Source organism: Hippocampus zosterae, chromosome 4, assembly GCF_025434085.1.
Source record: "Hippocampus zosterae strain Florida chromosome 4, ASM2543408v3, whole genome shotgun sequence".
In the NCBI taxonomy this organism is placed as follows: Eukaryota; Metazoa; Chordata; class Actinopteri; order Syngnathiformes; family Syngnathidae; genus Hippocampus; species Hippocampus zosterae.
In genome coordinates, this window is record NC_067454.1 from 19,862,174 (window position 1) to 19,883,399 (window position 21,226).

General features: G+C 41.9%; 2 protein-coding genes across 4 annotated transcripts in view; both read left to right on the forward strand.

Annotated features, from left to right (window-relative positions):
• The first annotated feature begins 3,610 nt into the window (after window positions 1–3,610).
• Window positions 3,611–20,464, forward strand: itgb6 (integrin, beta 6). 3 transcript variants are annotated; one of them, XM_052063098.1, is made up of 16 exons: window positions 3,616–3,803; window positions 7,104–7,289; window positions 8,714–8,793; window positions 8,888–9,086; window positions 9,161–9,407; window positions 10,500–10,665; window positions 10,754–10,915; window positions 11,009–11,104; window positions 11,451–11,540; window positions 13,214–13,348; window positions 13,764–14,184; window positions 14,271–14,493; window positions 16,171–16,265; window positions 17,630–17,743; window positions 19,354–19,520; window positions 19,832–20,464. In XM_052063098.1, the coding sequence occupies exons 2-16, from the start codon at window positions 7,235–7,237 to the stop codon at window positions 19,928–19,930; spliced, it is 2,349 nt and encodes a 782-aa protein (XP_051919058.1). In that variant the 5' UTR covers window positions 3,616–3,803; window positions 7,104–7,234; the 3' UTR covers window positions 19,931–20,464. The 3 variants fall into 3 exon arrangements, with proteins under 3 accessions (XP_051919060.1, XP_051919058.1, XP_051919059.1); XM_052063099.1 differs by lacking the exon at window positions 3,616–3,803 and adding an exon at window positions 6,270–6,288; XM_052063100.1 differs by lacking the exons at window positions 16,171–16,265; window positions 17,630–17,743; window positions 19,354–19,520; window positions 19,832–20,464 and adding an exon at window positions 15,482–16,164 and having other exon boundaries at window positions 3,611–3,803.
• A 379-nt stretch (window positions 20,465–20,843) lies between these two features.
• The window catches only part of pla2r1 (phospholipase A2 receptor 1), a 32,591-nt gene continuing 32,208 nt past the window's right edge, over window positions 20,844–21,226 (forward strand). Inside the window, exon 1 of the mRNA XM_052063030.1 lies at window positions 20,844–21,140. Within this exon, the coding sequence (XP_051918990.1) occupies window positions 20,990–21,140 (151 nt within the window). The 5' untranslated portion in view covers window positions 20,844–20,989. The remainder of the gene's footprint in view (window positions 21,141–21,226) is intronic.

Consider the following 21,226-nt stretch of genomic DNA (forward strand, 5'->3'; position numbering starts at 1 on the left):
CAGGGTGTCACAGCGGTTCACAGGAGAGCACGTCTGCCTCACAGCGCAGTCCTGTGTGGACTTTGCATGTTCTCCCTGTGCCTGCCTAGATTTTCTCCAGGTACTGCGGTTTCCTCCCACATTCCAAAACCATGCGTGGCAGGTTAATGGAACACTCTAAATTGTCCTGAGGTGTGTGTGTGTGTGTGCGCGCGGATGGATGTTCATCTCTGTGTGCCCTGTGATTGGCTGGCAACCGGCTCAGAGTGTCCCCTGCCTACGACCCGAAGACAGCTGGGATAGGCTCCAGCACACCCAGCGACCCTTGTGAGGATAAAGCAGATGGATGGATTCCGTTTGAATGATCGATTTCATTTTCAGGTTCAGGGTGTAACCAATGATCTTAATGTATCGTCATCATTTTTGCAGCAGCGCTACACGGAGACTGTAAGAGTCACAGAAAGACTTGATATAACCCCACCAACAACCCCGACGTGAAACAGTTGAGCATCTGCTTGAAATTTTCAGTCCACCCGATGGCAAGAGCAAAACAAATTATCTTCCAGAAGAGGACGCTGTTCACTCCTATCTCGACAAACTGTTTGATCTTGTGACGACGGCAATCTAAATTCAGCCAGAAAGATGGGTGTCACGTGTGTGTGTGTGTGTGTGCGTGCGTGTGTGTGTGTGTGTGTGCGTGTGTGTGTGTGTGTGTGTGTGCGCTCATTCCCCGGAAGCTTTCCTCCTGCACTATTTGCAGCACAGAGCCTCAGTAGATTCATAACTCTTAGGTCGGATCTCCCGATTTAAGCTCCGATTTAGGCGCATCTGATCTCTGAGACATAAAGGCACCACGCTCCATCTCTTACCAGTCAAAAGGGATCAGAAGCACCCAGGTGCGAGATTAGCAATCGCACCCTCTGCCGCACCCACAAAACACATACACTCACACACACCGGATGAAACTTGTATCTCTGGAGACGACATTGGAGGGAGTGTTTTGAGACTGGCTACAAGCAATACGCTCTATTATTCACTTCCCTCACTTATGCACACGGATGGCTCCAGGGTCTTTTTTCTCGACTCGACTGATGCATTGTGGGGGGGCTGAGACAACAATTTTATAAATGTTTTTTAGAATATCAAATAAAGTGCTGGAGCTAACGCACCCCCTAGCTCTGGTGTAGAGCACCTTAGCTAGTTCAACAATAAAAATTCTCTCTCTCTCTCTCTGTCTGTCACAAAGAAAAACACAACAAAAACCTCAAACACACTCAAACACCACTCACATTCACCAAAAGTCTCATACGGGTCAAACTCTCTCTCTTACACTCATACACACACACACACACACACACACACACACACACACACACACACACAACTGACATGTAACAAAACCCTTTCAAAAGCATGTCAACAAAACATACACAACAACATCTCACAAATACATCTCACTCAACACACACACACACACACACACACACACACAACTGACATGTAACAAAACCCTTTCAAAAGCATGTCAACAAAACATACACAACAACATCTCACAAATACATCTCACTCAACACACACACACACACACACACATACCCACACAAACCTCCCAGACTCACTGAAAACCTGTCACACTCAGACACTAACCTCACATCCTCATGTACACCCAAACAAATCTCTCCCATTATCCCCAAAACTCACACAGCATACTGTAAAAATTTCTACAATAAATCAGTTACCTTGAAAAAACAAAGCACAAGACAGGTGGTTGTGTTGAATTAACTCATTAATTGAATTAACAAATGCAATCTAGACACATATTAAAGTATTACACCAAAAACCTCTCTCACTCACTAAAAACACATCTGATACAAAATTCACACACAAAAAACACAAAGCAAACAACCTCTCACACTCACCAAATAAATCACACGCCAAAAAATAAACTTATGCGGACCAAATAAACCTTTCTCACACACCAAAAACTTCTCATACATGACAAAAACCTTTCTCACATATACTTTTTGACACTGTTTTGGGGGGGATCATATAGACAAAAACAGTGTTACACAGAAAAGCATGCTTGGACTCTCAGAACAATAATGATTCCCCTTTTCTCTGTGTAAGGTTTTCATTTTAGTAAGAGCATTTATTTGGTGAAAAGCTTTTTTAATGTGTATTTTTTTTTTTGTTATCAATCCCAACAATGAATGTTTGCTCTTTTGTGTATCGTCCTGCATTTGGCACTGTATTTTTGACACTCGCATAAATAAATCCAATTCCTCTGTGTGACGCATTATTCAATGTCATCTCCAGGAATATACATCCACCTAAAACACACACAGATGTCCATCACATTCCGTTGTTAATGTCATCAAGCCTGTGAACACGTGGAACATGCCAAGTATCTGTCACTCACTCGCTCTCTTCCCTCTGCCTCTCGTTTTAATTCACCACAGCTGAAGGGACACATGGCAGTGATCCCTTGAGAAAGCCCAAGGTTAGACACGGGGCACCGACATGAAAAAAAGAGGTGGGAGGGCGCGAAGGGGTGTTGGGGGTTCGTCTCAATGTTTAATCTGGTTTATTTACTGTGATACAATCAGTCATTCAACACGTGGGATGCCGAGTAATCTCCTATGAATGGCCGGCCTATCATTGTCACTCAAATAATTTCTGAAATGTTTATGGAGTATAGATTAGATATCTTGAGGAATAGGTCAGTGGCGGTCAGAAACACTGACCTACATTTACGACCCACGGAACTGTATTCATTTCATAGCGTTTCTCTTGCTGCATGCTTTCGGTATGTTGTGCATGTGGATGTTATTGTCACATCCACCTCATCTGACCAGAGCTTTCAGAATCAGTAGTGCTGGACCATGTGACTTGTATCAGTAATTGGAAAACAAAACAATATTTCTGGCGAGTATGACATGTTTTATTGACCTTTGTGTTTTTGAGACGTCCGTCTACCAGAGGGTACTTAATTGGGTATTAGTAGGAGATGGATTGAAACCAGAATATCAAGGATATCAAATAGCGTTTTTCTATTGAATTGGTTTACAGGTCTGCGATAGGCTGGCAACCAGTTCAGGTTGTATCGCGCCTACTGCCCGAAGATTGCCGGGATAGGCTCCAGCACACCCTGTGACCCTTTTGAGGATAAGCGGATCAAAAAATGGATGCGTAGATGGGTGGTAGTTTTTTGTCGTTGTTTTTTTTTTTTGTGTGTGTGTGTATGTATAAGAGAGAGAGACGGCTTTTACTTACTAGGCAAACCTACGAGTGGACATTTTGGTCTGACTAGAAGGGTTCAGGAGACTACTAGTGCAAAATAAGTGTGTCCTATTTGGCCATAATGGACACTCCAAGTGGAAAATTGTTCAAGGCACAGCCCTTACTAGAGCATCTGACTCTTCTACTAGTGCACCAAATTGTCTCATTAGTGAGGACAAAGTGTGTACTAGTATATGGACTTTAAGCGTCATATCAAGGATATTTAATAAATGCACTCCACTTTTACACTGAGTGAGAGGCAGAGTAGAGCGGTCACAGTCAACAGTTGGTACTGTCACTCACTGACATCACACACACACACGCACACACACACGCACACACTCGGGCAGCGGGGGTCACACATGCTTCATAAAGGGCGCCGTTACAATGGCTTTTCTGTTTCTCTGAGCACAGAGCTACGACACAATAGGCCCAAATGAACTCGCCGGCCTGATGTGACTCCACTTCTAGCCATTTTTCACCAGATGACAGCAAGGACAACGCAGCCGGATGGGGCAGCATGTTTTCAGACGAAGCCCCTGAAGGTGAGCACCCACATTGCAGGCATCTCCGTATGCTAGTACTGTAGTAGAAGTAGTTCCTGTTGTTGTTGTCGAAAATATGATTTGTGGGAGAATGATTGATGGCATGTTTAATTTGAATGAGTGACCTTTCAAAGTCAGGTGGTCATGTGAAAATTAAACAGCTTTAGTTCCAAGGTGTTTTCTGAACTAACTGTAAAGAAGTAGAAATGTGTCCTCATTGGACCAGACAATTCAGCACATTAGTGCAACAACTCGCAAACACTAGTAGAACTGGACCAATTACTGCCACTTTTAGCCCATTAATAAGGCCTTAAGCAATGGATTGCAGTTTCCAACTAGTACACATATTTGCCTTATTTATAGTGTTGTACTAATACCCCAAAAATGTCCTAGCAGTGAGCACAAAGATCATCTTTATTTAACACAAATATGAAACTGCTGCACTAGTTACTATTAGGCCCAATTATGTGTCACACACGAGTAGCGTAAGTACAGGAACATTTGCCTCATATGTAGTTGTCTTAGTAGAATGCAGAAATGTCATACAACAGTGGGAAAAAACCTTAAAAAGTAACAAGTCAGTCATTATACTAGTATGCCAAAGTTGTTTCATAAATGCATTGAATTGTCTTTACAGAGCGCAAGCAGGGACATTCTGGGGAAAAAATTCAGCCCGGGAATAGTCGTGGATTATTGAAAAAGTTATCATTGACGGTGGTGAGGGTAATACGGCCGTCGTACATTGAAAAGTTGTCGTTGACGGCCGTAATTCCCCAACTACACTGGCCGTTTGGGAAAATAAACATATTTTCCATCCTGAACTTGGACCTGGTTGAATTCTTAGTGCAGCACAGTAGTTTTCTGATAAGGTTTAATTTGATATGAATAAATCTGTGCGCTAGTTGACGTTTTTTTCACTACTGTTTCAGTGCCCATGACATTACAGTATAAACTTGTACGATAGTTGACATATGCCATGTCACGAGTAGTGCTTGTAGCGTGAGGCAGTAAAGTAGAACTCAGTTTTGCCTCACTAGTAATTGTCTGTAGCTGTACTCCAAGTACAAAGTACAGTATGTCCATGTGCACATGAACAAAACAATTTCACACACTGACGTTTCAAGAGTGGCAAGGTGGAGTCAAAATAGAGCAAGATGTCAATTCTGCACACTCGTAGGACAATTACATCTTACTGCTGTAATGAGGCAAGATTTTGCACTGGTTGACATCTGCATAACACTAATGCTAAAACGTCAGCAAAATTATGTTCACTAGCTGAATCTTATCACGTCACTAATTATAGTAGTAGCACACAGCTGTTGCACAGTTTTGCCTAATGATTTACATGTAGTTGTCCTACTATTGCACACAAATGTTACTACCAGTGGTGAGAACAGAGAACCTATTAGTACATGGACCTTAATGGAAAGTCGCTTAAACATTTTTGGGGAAAAATATTACTAAAACACGTTAATGCCACGAGTGTGCTCTAGTTATTCTACCAGGGCACTGAATCATCTTACTAGTGAGGAGTTAACGACTATATGGACCTTAAACTGGATATCAACAACATCTAATGCGTTTGAGCATTCATGTGATATTCTTGATATTGAATCAATTCATGATATCAATTGTTCACACGCCTTTTATATCCTTGATACCCATGTACTAGTACACTTCTTATCCTCACTGGGACAACTTTCGCATACTAATAGGACAATCACATGTTCCTAATGAGGCAAAACTCTGAATTTGTTGACAACTATGTACTACTAGTTTGATCTAACGATGACTAGCATAGATAGCAGTAGCCAGCTAGTGCTCAGTTTTGCCTGGCTAGTACCGTAGTTATTCTACTACTATGCTCATTGAGGACAAAGACCAGTGAGAACAAAGTGTATACGGTACTAGCATATGGACCTTAAACTGCATATCAAGGATATGAAATAGATTACCAAGCGGCTTTCCCTACTGAGTCGTACTGGTATGGTGGGCTGTGTGGTATGGGATCGGATTGTGGGGTGACAGATGGATGGGACTCCCCCAAAGAGATTGACATGGGTGTGGTGCCGAATGCAGATTCCTCCGAGTAAAGAAAAGCGCTGATATTTTCCCTGCAGGTGTTTATAGTTCAACACCTCCTCATTGGTTGAGCTTGGTTTGTTTTCAAGGGAAGTTAAAAGTGAAGCCTGACAAATGGCTGCCTAGACTATGATTCATATTCAGTTCGTTGGTGCTGTTAATGATTAATCGTTTGTTAAGCAATAAGGAAAGAAAGGCGTTATTTACAAATGGTGTGGCCTGTCTACCTTTTGTCAAAGTTCATTGCTCCTACTACTGAGCACTAGTACTTCACATACTGTATATGACACAAGAATTACTTTTAATCTCTCATTTCCAATTTCAAGTGACCATCAACTTTGTGAAGGCATTTTTATACATGTGCTGGAGTAAGACTGTTAAGATGTTCCTAATGTTGTGCCTGGTGAGTGTAACTTTGCACTTAACTGATTTGTTTGTGCATGCATGCAAGTTACCATGACTATTTACGAGCAGAAATCGGTACCAAATATTGCATTTTGTCTTCGCTTTTTACGTGTATTTAGGAGAAAAAAAAATCTCTCAGACAACAGAAGGATGCTAACTAAGATAAAAGCTATGATGGACAGTCCCTCCCACTCTCTCCAGCCCGCCCTGACAGCACTGCTGTCAGGCTGCTGAAAAAAAAAAAATAATAACAATAATAATAATAATTAAATGATGTGAAAAACAATTGTAAATAGCACTGCGATTTATCCATTTTGTATTTATATTGCACTTAATTGAACGGTGTTTGTTTGTTTTTTCTTCTTTCTACCCACATTCTTGCTGCTGGAAGCTGTAAATTTCCCCAGTGCGGGACAAATAAAGGATATCTTACTATTCCTCATGCCATCTCATCCCAAAGTCTACCTCTTGTTAAAAAATATATACAAAAACAAAGAAATGCAGCAAAAATTAAAAGTAAATAACTTGATGAAATGATAGCCTACCTGACTTTTTACCGTCCTAGTGACTTTCTGGAGTAATGTGGCCCGCGACCACAATGAAATCCCTTCTCTACTGCTGTGTGCATGATGGACTTTTTGACAGCGTGCAAGCTTCCTCATCATTTTCTAAAGCTTCCTCAATTAGCGTGCACAGCATGTAGATGTTGACGCGTTAGAAGTCTACGGAAGTCAATACAAAAGCAGCCCAGGTGAGGCCGGGAATCACCTCCTCTTCCTCCTCCTCATATCTTCCCCCCTCCTCTTTTGCCAGGTAAAAGTGCACGGCGGCGGGTTTTCTCCTCCGCACCACCTTAGTTGGAGAAGCGCACAGAACGAGGCTGCTGGACGCCTTTCACGCGTGTAAATATGAGACAAGTTGAAGTCACGTCACGGACTTACTAAATGGGGCTTCTCCTACTGGGCCTGATTCTCCGCTGCTGGATCACCACCGTGGAGGGTGAGCACACTACAAGAGTGTATTCTTGTGTGTCTTCTGTGTGTGTAGTGTAAACAAAAAGCGCATGTGTGATACGAGATAACGACTATCCTCTTGTTTGCTCCCTCAATCGTGTAGCCTGTTTTGTAATTTATTGCTACACCTGGCCGTAGTCAAAGCAACGTTAGACCGTCAGCGTCGTTTATCGCGGGGATACTTGGAGATGCTCCCGTGATAGGTGAACATCTGCAGTTTCGAGATCCCATCGAAACAAAATATTTTTGACAGTTTTATCCCTCTCACATACACCAAAACATTCACATGTTATATTAAAAGAACAATTGATCAAAACCAAGGTAATTAAAGTCAATAAAAACTAACGGAAAAACTAAAATTGAAAAAAAATGTTTTTTTTAAATAAACATGAAAATGCTTTTTTCTTTTTTTTTGTCACTCACGATCATACATGAGCTTTCGGGGTTCATTTTAAATGTATTAATTTGGGTCTTGTTGTACATCCATAACTACAGAGGAACAAAGGCCATTTCTTCAGGATAGGAATTTACTTTTATATGATGCTTAATGACCTTTTTTATGTTGCACTCAACAAATATGACATGTAAAAAGATACTTCTAATTATAAAACTAATAAACTGTAAACTAAAACTTTTTTCCAAAAACCAAGAAACTTGCTCTAAAAACGAATTAAAACAAAAATCAAATCAAAACAAAATACAAATCTCAAACTATTGTAACATGAATTAAAACACACTTAAATTTTAATATCCTGGAAGACTGTCATTCACTATCGCCGAAGCATGTTTGTTTCAAGCGGTTTATTTTTCTCTTTCACTTGAAAGTTATTGCAAAACACAAAACAAAACAGAATTTGGCATCTCATATTTAAACCCCCAAATGTTCAACCCAATTTGTCTAAGTACACTAGCATAATGGTTACAAACAGTATTATGTGAAATGGCAAAGATGCGTTCATGGAAATTAGTAAAGATGTTGTAGCATAAGCCTTCATACAAGTGCAACTTGATTGCTCTTAAGCACAGTGGTAGTGGTGTCCATTAGTCATTTCAGTGCAAGTAGTTACAAGTGGGGGGCTTGGATGATTCAAGTTGTTGAAGAGATTTATAGTGAGGATCCAACGACAATTTGGTTGTTTCGTGTCAATTAACCCTGGGTGGTTATTTGTTGCCGGTGTTGTCCTGCTAACCTTGTAAGGCTAGACTAGCAGTTCGGGAGCCAGCGGTGATTCTGTAATCACAGCCATCCAAAACGACTGAACTTTTAAATGATTAAAAAAGAAGACATCTTCAATCAGCACGAATAGCATAACACATGCGCACATGTACGCACATGCACAAACATGTGTACAAAAAAAAAAATAAGTTTGTGTGTGCCTGTGTGTGTGTGTGTGCGTGTGTGTTTTGTAGGTTCATGTTCATCTGATAGCGCTGCAACGTGTGATCTATGTCTCCAGCTCGGTCCACATTGCGCCTGGTGTACACAGGAGGTAAGCAGCAGCATCGTCGACCTCAGAACACATTCAAAATCTGTGATTTCTTTTTTTTTTCACTATGACACGGTGTACATTTTCTTCTTCTTAGAATTTCACCAACTGGTTGTCAGTCAATGAAAGATGTGACACACCGGAGCAGTTGTTGGCAAAAGGATGTGCTGAGAGCCTATTGGAGTTTCCCATTTCTAAGGGAGAAATCCTCCAGAATCAACCACTCGGGAAGAAGAGTGGCAACCTGAACCTCACACAGATCTCCCCACAGAAAATGGCACTCAAACTACGACCTGGTATGCCATTTTTATATTCAGAGACATCTCTTTTCAGGATTTCCATGAAGCACATTGGCTTTGCTTTTGAACAGGCAGTCAGGTGACTTTCCAGGTGAAAATCCAACACACTGAAGACTACCCTGTGGACCTCTACTACCTGATGGACTTGTCAGCGTCCATGTTTGATGATCTCAACATGATCAAGGACCTTGGCTCTACGCTGTCCAAGGAGATGGCCAACCTTACCAGTAAATTTCGCATGGGCTTTGGTTCTTTTGTGGAGAAACCAGTTCTGCCCTTCATCAAGATTACAGAAGAGGAGCTTGCCAACCCTTGCAGGTATCACAGATGCGGCCAATTCTCCTTCTGCATCGCCACGATGTCAGTTAAATTGACTTAAATCTGATCTAGGGGGCCTGGATGAGCTTAAAGATGACTTCATGTTCTTGAAAGAAGAGCAATAGCCATACTGAAAAACTAGCATTTGTAGTGGTTGTTCTAAGAATGCTTCTCAGAGCTTCTCTTTTAGAAAGCGTTGTACTTCAAGGTGGCAAAAGTCAGCGGCTCCTCAATGGCACTACAGTATTGGTAAACAAACCCTTACATGTCCTTTGACCAAGGCAGCGGAAACGGGGTAAATTACTTAAATGGTTATTTGAGACGGCTTCGCTACCACTGTATTTTGAATGTGTGAAGTGTTAGTGAAAAAGAAGATGTTACATAAGCTAAATTGTTTGGAAGTGAGATGTAACGCATATAGATGTGAGAGAAATGCAGAAGTAATGAATAAGAACGGACCGGCTAATTTACTTTTCTGTTCCTCTGATTATTGGCACGCCATTTGATGGTGAAATGGCGAGGCACACTGTCGTTTACTATCAACCATTGTTTTGCTAAATATACATTGCTACGAGCAAATGCCTTCCACCAACTTGATGATGGAGGTTTGGCTCCTGGTCGGTCCCCTGAGAAGTTGCCACTACGCCAACTAGGCAGTCTTGCGAGAATCTCCGCATAGCTATTTACGACATCCACTCGATCCATTTTCCTCATCCGCCGGTTCCGTTGGATGAATTTGGACTTTTTTAAATGGAAAAAGAAAAAAAAGTGAACCTTTCGGTGTATATCTGGCGGCACGATCCCAATCACAAGTTTTTGTCGTTGATTCATTTTAGGTCGTTGCAGGCGTCAATCACTTTTCTACCACTAGAAAATATTGTGGTACTTATTGCCACACATGTCGGGATTTGCGACTGTCTCCAAAAAAATAAATAAACAGGGGAGACGTTTTCAGATTGGTGATTGATTTTATTTGCGGATTGAAACCATCAGACTGTGACATATTACTCAACATGTAATATGTACAAACTGAGCTGAATCTCTGGAGATCATTTTTGAAATGTTTTTGCGGTGCCTTTATTTTTGTTACAGGAGCGCAGACGCGACCTGCTTGCCGACGTTTGGCTACAAACACGTCTTGTCCCTTACGAGCAACACGGGCAAGTTCAACGAGATGGTCTCGATGCAGCACGTGTCTGCAAACATTGACGTTCCAGAATGCGGCTTCGATGCCGTCATGCAGGCAGCTGTTTGTGGGGTAAGGGCGACATTTCAGCTCAGACAGAAGAAGAGTGAGGTATGAGATGACAAAAGTAAAAGCAAGAGCAACGTTGTTTTCCTGATAGGACAGAATAGGTTGGAGGAATGATTCCATGCGTTTGCTGGTGTTTGTCAGTGATGCTGACTCACACTTTGGGATGGACAGCAAAATGGCCGGCATTGTGATTCCGAACGATGGCCAGTGTCACCTGGACACCAACAATGAATACTCCATGTCCACAGAGCAGGTTCTGACCCCATTCGTTTTCATTTTGCTCACGCCGAACGCTCCACGGCAACCAATTACCCCTGCTCTTCATGCTTTGTCTTTTTCTCCTTAGGAGTATCCAACTCTGGGCCAGTTGATTGATAAAGTAGTGGAAAACAATATCTTACTGATATTTGCTGTGACGGAAAAGCAGAAGCTGAACTATGAAGTAAGGTCCTTTAAGGATTCATATTATCGAAGTACGGTGAAACACCATTTATTTATTCTGTGGAATATATTCCCGGCACGCCCTAACAAAGGTTCGCTATCTTAAGGCTAATACACAATGCGAACGCAATACAGTGGCCTATTTGTAATTAGCTGCTGCTCTTCACATACTTGGAGCAGCAAGACATACAAACAGCATGTGTAAAATGATAACGATTGCTTTACGCATAATGATACAGGAAGAACACAAAAGATGAATGCCGATGTAGCGTCCCGGTTCACTGTACTAAAGATGCCAGCCTCGCTATTGGCATGAATGCATCTGCTGCTTTTTCCCACTGTCATAGAACTATGCAAATCTGATACCCGGTGCCACCGTAGGAGTCGTGGCCATGGATTCTCGCAACATCCTCGAACTGATTCTAACGGCGTACAAAGTGAGTGTGAAGAAAAAGCTCATGGGTGGAAGAACTTTCCTAGGCGTTTTTCTTAAAATCCCCCTTTCATTCTTTCTCCTATTACGCTTCCTTACACCTCCCGGGAATTTGCGTCAGCATGTTCCACTGCAAGTCTTGTCTTGTCCAAGCTGTTTGATGTGTTTGTGTCTTACTCATTTTTTCTCGGCAACTTGCACTTCCTCGTTGTGCTTTTGTGCGTATCCAGCTCGCAATGGCAAACTTCCCATCATTCAGTGACAGTTCCGTGATTTGGGCACAATTCTAGTCTGTCTGCTAACTAAAGCGTGACCACGAAGTGGAGACATTCTAATTGTGGTGGTTTATGTATACACATAAATCTTGGCAAGCAGTTTGAGCTTTTATTCCATGTGCTTTGTATCAGGTTTAAGGTCCATGTACTAATATGCTCTTCGTTCTCAAGGTGAGGACAATTCAATGCACACAAGTAGAATAATTCGGGTGTAGAATAACCATATTTTTCTCCACTACTGAATGATGTTTTTGCACATGAGTAGGATAACTTTGTTATACTAGTAAGACAACTGCATGTTACTGCAAAAAGTTGACATTTGTGTGTTACAAGTACTACTAACAATGAAGTAGATTTGAACTCCCATAATTTGTCATGTGTCCAAGAGAATTTGATGAGAATTTTACGTCACCTAGTAGAATGCTATACTAGAGCACAGTTTTGCATCACTAGTAAGATCTATTTCTCCTAGTATGCCAAAGTTTTCGTCTTGTGAGGACAACGAGTGTATGAATATGAAGGATCCTGAATAAATGTTCAAATGGCTTTTTTTAAAAAAGGTTCTAATTCCCTTTTTCTTCACTATCAATGTTTTTTTTCTTCTCACTCCTGCCTTCCACCCTTTTATGAGATTTTGACACTATTAGGACAATTTTGAAATATTAGCAGTAAGACAATTCTATTTCCATGTTAGGCAAACTACTTTTTTGTTGCTAGGTCATTTTGTTGTTAGTTTGAAGCACAGGAGGCTACTAGTGTATGAAGTATACCTTCTTGTTGGGCCCGGTAACGTTACTAGTCCAGCATAGTAGTTTAATAGTATGGGTTACTTATAGTGGCATTTGTAGTGGAAAAAGCATTACTAGTTTGACACAGTTGTCCTGCGAGTTTGCTGTCATCATTCTACTACAGTGCTGAAGTGTTTTACAAGGGAGGACAAAGATCCTACTAATACATGGACCTTAAACTGGACGGTAAAGATACGGAGTAATTGTTTACATGGCTTTCCATTATAAATTGATTTTATAGAATCAATGTCATCGCCTTTGTCTACCTAAGCAACTCAAAAACACTGCAGGCGTACAAATAACTCACAATGAGGCTGTTAAGCACCCAGACAGTGTGTCACAGTGTTCATTTGTCAAACGAGGCCTTTCCTTCTGCTCAGGTGAGGCATCAGTCTTTCCTCGGGTTATTTTTACAGCCCAGCACACCTGGCGTGGTGACTCATCCTTTAGAGGGGATAAAGACAGGAGGCGTTGCACATTACAGGTCACCACAAAGTAGAATTGACCTTAAAATACCTTGAAAGTCCGCTGAATGATATGATGACAGATTTCCTTGTGGTGATTCTTCCGAGATGATTCTTTGAAAAAGACATCGTGCTCGTGTTGGTTTGCAGGAACTGCGATCAGAGATCGAACTGGAAGTCCTTGGAGACACCGAAGAGCTCCGAATGTCCTTCTCAGCTATTTGTCCAAATGGCACAGTCCTTCCGGGACTCAAACGCTGTTCTCATGTCAAACCTGGAGAGATGGTCAGTTGTGCTTACACTGAATGTATTTCTCTCTCTCTCTCTCTCTCTCTCTCTCTCTGTCCATCTGTCTGTCTGTTGGTGTCTATTCTTGTCGCCGCCCATTTTCTCTTCATCTCCTATCATCTTTGGATCCATTTTCTCTATCTCTCTGTCATTCTATCTGCCTATTGCAGGGGTGGCGGAGTCCGTTCCTCGAGAGCACCTGTCTGGCCTGTTTTAGATGTCTTCCTCCTCCAACAGACCTGATTCAAAAGATCAGCTGATCATCGAGCTCTGCAGAAGTCTGATTATGATCCTGATCATTTGAATCAAGTGATTTGAAGGAGGGAGGCATCTAAAGCGGGATTGATAAGTGCTCTCGGAGCCAACCCTAGTCTACTGTAACTTTCATCTCCTCCCCACTCGTCTCTCTTAGGTGGTGTTCAATGTTTCTGTGGAGCTTCCAGGATGCCTGTCTGGAAGCCGACACTTCTCCTTAAAGCCAGTGGGCCTCCAGGACACTTTGGAAATAGAATTGGAATCTCTGTGCTCCTGCGAGTGTGGGCGACCTCCCGAAGCCGACAACAGCAGCCAGTGCACGGAGGGCCAGGGGACTTTCCGCTGTGGCGTGTGCGAGTGTCAGCCGGGTTTCTCGGGAGCGGAGTGCGAATGCAATGAGGAAAGCGCATTGTTGAGCAACTGCGCGGCAAACAATGAGAGCGAAATATGCAGCGGCCAGGGGCAATGCTACTGCGGAGAGTGCGTATGTGACACGTCCAACTTCGGTCACATCTACGGGCCTTACTGCGAGTGTGACAATTACTCATGTGTTCGCTTCCGTGGCGAGCTATGTGGAGGTGAGCAATTTCTGTCGAATCATTTTATGGGATTATTCATGTGATTCTGTGGTGAGCCTTTTCACATTAGCGTGTTTGTGTTGTAGGCCACGGGGTGTGTGACTGTGGGGAATGCCACTGCCAAAGTGGCTGGACAGGAGAGTACTGTAACTGCAGCAGCAGCAGTGATGCGTGCCTTTCCGAAGAAGGAGTCCTGTGCAGCGGCAGGGGCAAGTGCGAGTGCGGCCACTGTGTCTGCTTGGTATCGGGAGCGTCGGGAGACTTGTGTGAGAAGTGCCCCACATGTGGAGACGCCTGTTCCGTTGCAAGGTGAAAGAGAGAGAGAGAGAGAGAGAGAGAGAGAGAGAGAGATGCTGTGAGAGGTCAATTATTAGGATTTGATGTGTGGCTTTTTCTTTGTTGCCTGTGCCTTTGCAATTCGACGTTGATAAATGTGGGCCTTTAAAAAAATTCTTCTTTTGTTTTGTTTTTCAGACGTTTTGACATTTGACAATAATAAAAAGAAAAGGCTAACGTGTCTTGACATTTGACAGCAATAAAATAAAAAAACCACACCTAAGAGTAATTCTTCCAACTTCAAATTGGATTACTTTTTTTTATTAAAGATACCCAAAATTCACAACAATGAAATTATTTTAAATGCCATCATTTTATGCAGGTGCTGTTCTGGATCAAATTTGACCCTTGTCTAAACTCAAATGGATTTTATATTTACCAGCGTGGGCTCTATTTTCGTAGACAGGTGCATGTGTGCGCTGATAAAAACTGTCACATCTTCATTTTCATACTAAAGCAAGTCTAGTTTACAGTGTTTGGGAATTTGGCAGACCGCTGTGTGCCTTTCTGGGCTTTTCTGTTACACCCCTGGCGCACCTGACAAGTTGATGAGAGAAAATAGACGAGACATTGGAGCAGCTAAAAGCAGATTGTCACACATAGACACACAAGGCAGTGCCCATTTCACAGCGGCCAATTATCCATCATCCGCAAGTGGAGATCTTCCTGCAGTTCCTTATAAATGTACTTGTGCCTGTCGTCAGCGAATCCGTAACGCCTCCTCAATTTATACCTTGCGCCGCCTCGCCTGTGTTCTATGTTCACTCCCACAACAGCGCAACCACCCATTTCCATCTACACGCATCTATGAAAATACCAAAATAAATAAAACATAACTCATGCGGACAGTTAGATTGTAGTTTGCACAAGACTTGCGCTGGCCATGAAAACAGGGACTGCAAAGTTCATGTAGTGTACTGTATGTACATATTTTTATACTACTAGTGATGATCTTCGTCAGGGAATTTGAAACAGTCCTGAGAACTGCCCGTTGTCCTGCCACATTTGCACAGGTTGTCATCGAACATGCGCCTGATGCTCTTCGGATCTCGAAATAGAGTGAGAACCATAATTCCCATGGCTGTTATTTGTTCACATCTTAGTTTAAATCGGACTTCACGTTATTTGATAGTGGATATTTTTAATTAAGAATAAGTGGTGTAAAAACACATTCCCATTGTTCTTTATTTAGGATTAATAATCCATTGATTTTTTTCAGGCTGATCTGCAGTTCATAATTTAATAAATTCATTCAATATCAGGATATTCTTGGCCCGAGTCAAAAGTGATCTCGTACATACTGAATGTGAATCCATGGGAAAAGAACAGCATGTAAGGGTTAAATGTGTTAGGTGTTGTATCCTTATACCACACAATTAGTCTGATCTGTCTTCTGTCCTGAGTAGCATATCAGGTTTTAGTGTCCTTGTTCACATGTCATCATCACCATCACCCTGCAGGTGACATCAAAAGGCAACTAATGTCTTCAACACGGCACTGAAGGATTTTCTTTCGCTATTGTAAAGTCGCTGTTGCCTCTGCAGCCATATGATAGCTCAGTTAAAGGGGATATGGGTGGGCTTTGGAAAACGGTGTCCTCTACTTCTTTAGACAATTGGAATCTGTGATGGCCTTTGTATTTCATACCAGGACATGTGTGGAGTGCCATCTGCAAGCAAAAGAGAATGCTGAGTTGTGTGAACTAAACTGCAGTCTCCCCAACATTTACATCAACACAACAGCAGGTACATGACCCAGAAATGATCGTTCTTGAACCACACCAGCATTACACCTCTTATTTTATATTATTTTATAATGGGACACAGTACAGACTTTTTGCCTGTGTGTAATCAAATAGATTGTTCTATTGAGTGCCTGCTCATATAAAAAGCCATGTGAGCATTGATTTGTTATCTTTGATATCCAGCCTAAAGAGGAAGTCAACACAAAAATGTTCCTTCAGGGAATATGTTCTGGTATTCTGATTAGTATTGCCTCTGTGAAATATGAGTTGAGCAGTCAAATCCACCCATTTTTGTCCAATTGACGGGACATCCACTTTTGCCACTTGCCGTCAACTGAAAATGGCATCACAGTTGCTAAGGCCTCAGGAAACAACCAATAATGGCTCACCTTCGGAAAACAGGTTAGCCGTGATTGATCATTACCTGTGAGGTCATTTTCAGCCGACAACAAGTGTTAAAATGGCCACCCTCTGAGATGGATATAAACGGGTGGATTTTGCTGATTAACTCGGATTCCTCAAACACATTATGAATCAGAATGCAGTCTTTAGACTCGTAAAGGAACATTGAACATACCTGTATTCTTATAAAGATTTTTTGGGGGTTGATTTCCCCTTTAAAATCCTGTCCAATTCAACACAGTAGTAGAATGACTAAGGTGCACATGTAGAACAACTGTGTATTACTAGGTTTTTTTTCTGCTACAGTACTTATCTTAATATATTTCTGCATTAAGGAACAATCTTGGCTCTCCATTTTAGGGCTAAAAACTCAGGCACATTTTGAATGAACACTTCGGCCTACTATGACACTGTATTGTAGTGTTAGTCAAGACAGTGTTACTTGGAATACAAAGTATTTTTCTAGAGGGTACTTGGCATAAAAAGTTGAGGAACCACTGCTCTATTAGATCGTGAGCCATGTCCTTTCAGACAGTGTCTGACAATGGCGAACGTATTCTTTACCTTGTTAAACAGGCCTTGCTATTGTGGTGCATGTGAACAACCGATGGAGCGTGGCTTCCTTTAAAGAAGAGATTATTTTAAACACGCTATACTTGTGCAAGCTGAGAGCGAGATCTCATCATCAAAGAGGATTTTTCAAATGTGAAACACAATAACACAGACACTACACACACACACACTCACACACACACACGCACGCACGCACACGCACACATACACACGCATGCACACACACACACACACACACACGCAGATTGTCGTCTTTGATATAGAAATCACAATGACAGCACAACAGAGTCAAGCATATCCGCTTACATTCTCGCCTCGGTACTGAGAGGGAAGATGATATACAATGCATTGGTGGGTTCATTATATATATATGTTCCAATTTCCTTTCAGAGGTAGACAAGAGCGCCTTTATGCAATGCACGTTGATCTCTGAAAATGAGTGCTGGATCTCGTTTAGTGTGTTTGGAGGGGACACAATGACAGTCTACAATCCCCACATGTACGGTAAGATGGACAACAAAGTATGCACAGTCGATGGATGGATGGATGGATGATTATAGATGGTTAACACTATAAACGATGTATGTATATTAATATGCATGATGGTGATTGTACTTATTGTGGCTGTTGGCCAGAATCTCATATTTCAAATATGGTTCATTTCAGATTTTTTTACCAAATGTCGCTACCTCATCTGTTAATTTTACACATTATTAATAAGTTTAAAGTGTTCAAAATAACTTTATGTGTAGAACAAATCCATTAACAGTCTTGGGCACTGTCTGAGTAGTGTCATAAAATTCCGCCTGTCCATCATTTCGATTGGTATTGTGCTGCCTCAAAATTGAAAGTCTGGATGTTTTTTTAGACAATAATGAGTGACAATAGTCACATTACATAGATTTGAGTAAGCCTGTTTTGTTAAAAAAAAAAACCCAACTACAATGCTTCAAGTGCAGAAGGAACTGGTAAGGCACGAAGGTTTTTGGCGTGCAGATTCACTTCTGTCCATTGTTTTTTTTTTTTTTTTACAAGCGTTTGGGAAAATGATGTAACCATTGTTTTTTACTTTTGTTAAGTATGGCAGGGTTTTGTCCGATCATTTTAATCAATCACCGTATAAATGAATGAGCAGGGTGTTTTTTTAAACTTATTGAATTTGCAAGCTGGTGGTGTTGTGCCGATGTTGGTCCACAATGCTAAATTACAGCAATATAAGATTTAGTACAGTGCCAATTTGAAAATACATTTAAATGACTCACCCGCGAAACAATAACTGCAGTCACACCTGCTTTTCTATTGATGGGCCTTCATACTTGCTTTCAGTCATCAGCACAGTATTCTGATTGAATTAATTTTATTGGATTTGTTTAGGCGGTCCGGTTGTTGACTGGTTAGCGCGTCTGCCTCACAGTGCAGAGGTTCAGGGTTCGATTCCGGCATGGGCCTTCCTGTGTGGAGTACAAGTTCTCCCCGTGCCTGCGTGGGTTTTCTCCGGGTACTCCGGTTTCCTCCCACATTCCAAGAACATGCATGGCAGGCTGATTGAACATACTAAATTGTCCCTAGGTGTGAATGTGATTGCGGATGGTTGTTTGTCTATGTGTGCCTTGCGATTGACTGGCTACCAATTCAGGGTGTCCCCCGCCTACTGCCCGGAGACAGCTGGGATAGGCTCCAGCACCCCCTGCGACTCTTGTGAGGATAAACGGATCAGAAAATGGATGGATGGATTCATTTAGGCAGAAAAAAAATACCTGCACTCTCAAAGTGGAACCTGTTCGACGAAAACAGTGCACATGTGATTTTCAGATTTAAAGCCCATTTTCCAAATTGATTTCTATGGGATTTCACAAGTCTCAGGTAAACTCTATGCTTTGTGATTAAACATCCAGCCTCAGATTTTTATGTGTCACACCTCGGTTGCACACACCCACACCCACAGTTACGCATGGTGGAGGAAAGTCCTGACGGAAAAATGTGCATACCCTGAAGGTGTGCAAGCCTTGCATGTTAAAAAAAAAAAGACTGACACACAAATCAGAGAATATGACGCTACCTGATTCGTGAACAAAAAAAATGTCTACAATGTTAAATGTGATCATGTGTCCTAGGTTGTCCCCAACCTCCCAACATCCTCATGATCATCCTGGGTGTCTCACTTTCCATTGTGTGCATTGGACTGATTCTGCTGGCTGTTTGGAAAGTGCTGGTGTCAGTTCACGATGGGAAAGAGGTGGCCAGGTTTGAGGCTGAGATGGCAAAGGCAAAGTGGCAGTCGGTAAGATTCCGCAATGGATGTACCACTCATGTTGTATTTCCGCAACATTTTTTTCCACTTTCAAGGATGCTAATCTATAGTTTCTTCAGCATGTCAAGAAAAAGCAAGTACGTACTGTAATGCAAATGTAATATATATTTCCAACGACCGTTTCTGCAGCCCTAACTGTCCGCTGCAGAATGATTTATCAGAATATAGAGAAGGGGTTTTGATAGTGTCAAAACAACAGAGATGTCCCACAATGCTGAATAATGCGCATTGTTCATTTGACCCCAATATGAGTGCCGCGTGTTTTTTGTGTTTCTACTTAGGGGACCAACCCACTGTTCAGGAGCTCTACATCTACATTTAAAAATGTTACCTATAAGAACAGAGAGCGGGAGAAGATGATTACAATGAATCACTACTGAGGATGAGCTGGAGGAAATGCCAACCAGCATCTGAGTGCACTTAGTCTTTGTTTGTGTGTTAAAGTGTGTGTCTGTGTGTGTGTGTGTGTGGGGGGGGGGGGGCGTGCGCGCATGTGTAATAACAGGAAAGTGATTTCTCGACATTGTTCGTTTCTTTGTACTATTGCATGAAGCTCTGAATTGGTTCAGAGTTGTAAGACAGAAAACTGACATCTCTGTGAACAGACGTGACTCTGTGTCATACATTTGCTGCTGTTTAACTGCAGTTTGCCTGCAGGTGCAAATGCACACTGACTAACACACTGATCTCGACTGTCTGTTGCCAGAACCTACAAGCTTCAACATGGCAACACACAGCTGGGAGAGAACACTAAAATATTTGAGTGGTCGACTACTGAAAAAGCAACTGTTCTCCTCGTTTTCATCCGATGAATGTAAATGTTATGTTGATGGTTTTAAAATGTTTTTTTCTTTTATTGTAAAGTAAGGCTGAGCCTTAAAATGTTCATAATAAAATGGAATGGTGTGGCACAAGTTTGATTGCATCTACATGACAGTCTCACAAAAGTAAGTACACTCTTTTTTGTAAGCATTATAGCATTGTATATTATGTATTCATATTTTCATGACTTGACAACACTGAAAAAATGACACTTTGATGTTAAGTAGTTAGTGTGCAGCTTGTGTGGCTTTCAATTTACTGTTCCCTCAAAATAACTCATAACACACAGCGTGTGTCTGAACTGTTGGCAACAAAAGTGAGACCATCCCTTAGTGAAAATGTCCAAAATGTCTTTCTTTATTTTTCTCTCATGTTGTCTGTCTGTCTATCTATCTGTCATAAACTCATCCATCAATGCATCCACTCATCTTCTTTGGATTTCTCCGTCGGACGTGACGTTGCAGCCCACCACTAAAAACTAGTTAGTCCTCTGCTGAACTTTTAGTGCGACTGAGTGGGGGGAACACGACGACGACCTCCGTACAACGAGTTCCTGACTTCCAGAACTGGCCTCTCGGAATGTTTAGCCATATTGGACCTTCCAAACCGCCGTCGAAATGTTCTCACGGATGTTCCGCTGCGTGGACGTGGACGTGGTGACGGTTATATGTCTAACTTTATTGTTGCTGAAGATTTGTGCGTGTTCCGCCCAGGAGGGGGAGGACAACGGCGAGATTCTGGAGCAAGATGAGCTCGCCGAGTTTTACAGTAAGTTACATTCCTGGCCTTGGAAAACAAACAAAACAAAACATCTTTGCAGCCATTAGTGTCGTAAATATGTAATAGTGGAGACT

Bases quoted from the DNA above. Each gene is read 5' to 3' on its own strand.
- itgb6 (XM_052063098.1), top strand. From the start codon at position 7,235: ATGGGGCTTCTCCTACTGGGCCTGATTCTCCGCTGCTGGATCACCACC. The intron at 7,290-8,713 runs GTGAGCACACTA...TGTGTTTTGTAG, and splicing joins CTGGATCACCACCGTGGAGG to GTTCATGTTCATCTGATAGC. The intron at 19,521-19,831 runs GTAAGATTCCGC...GTTTCTACTTAG, and splicing joins CAAAGGCAAAGTGGCAGTCG to GGGACCAACCCACTGTTCAG.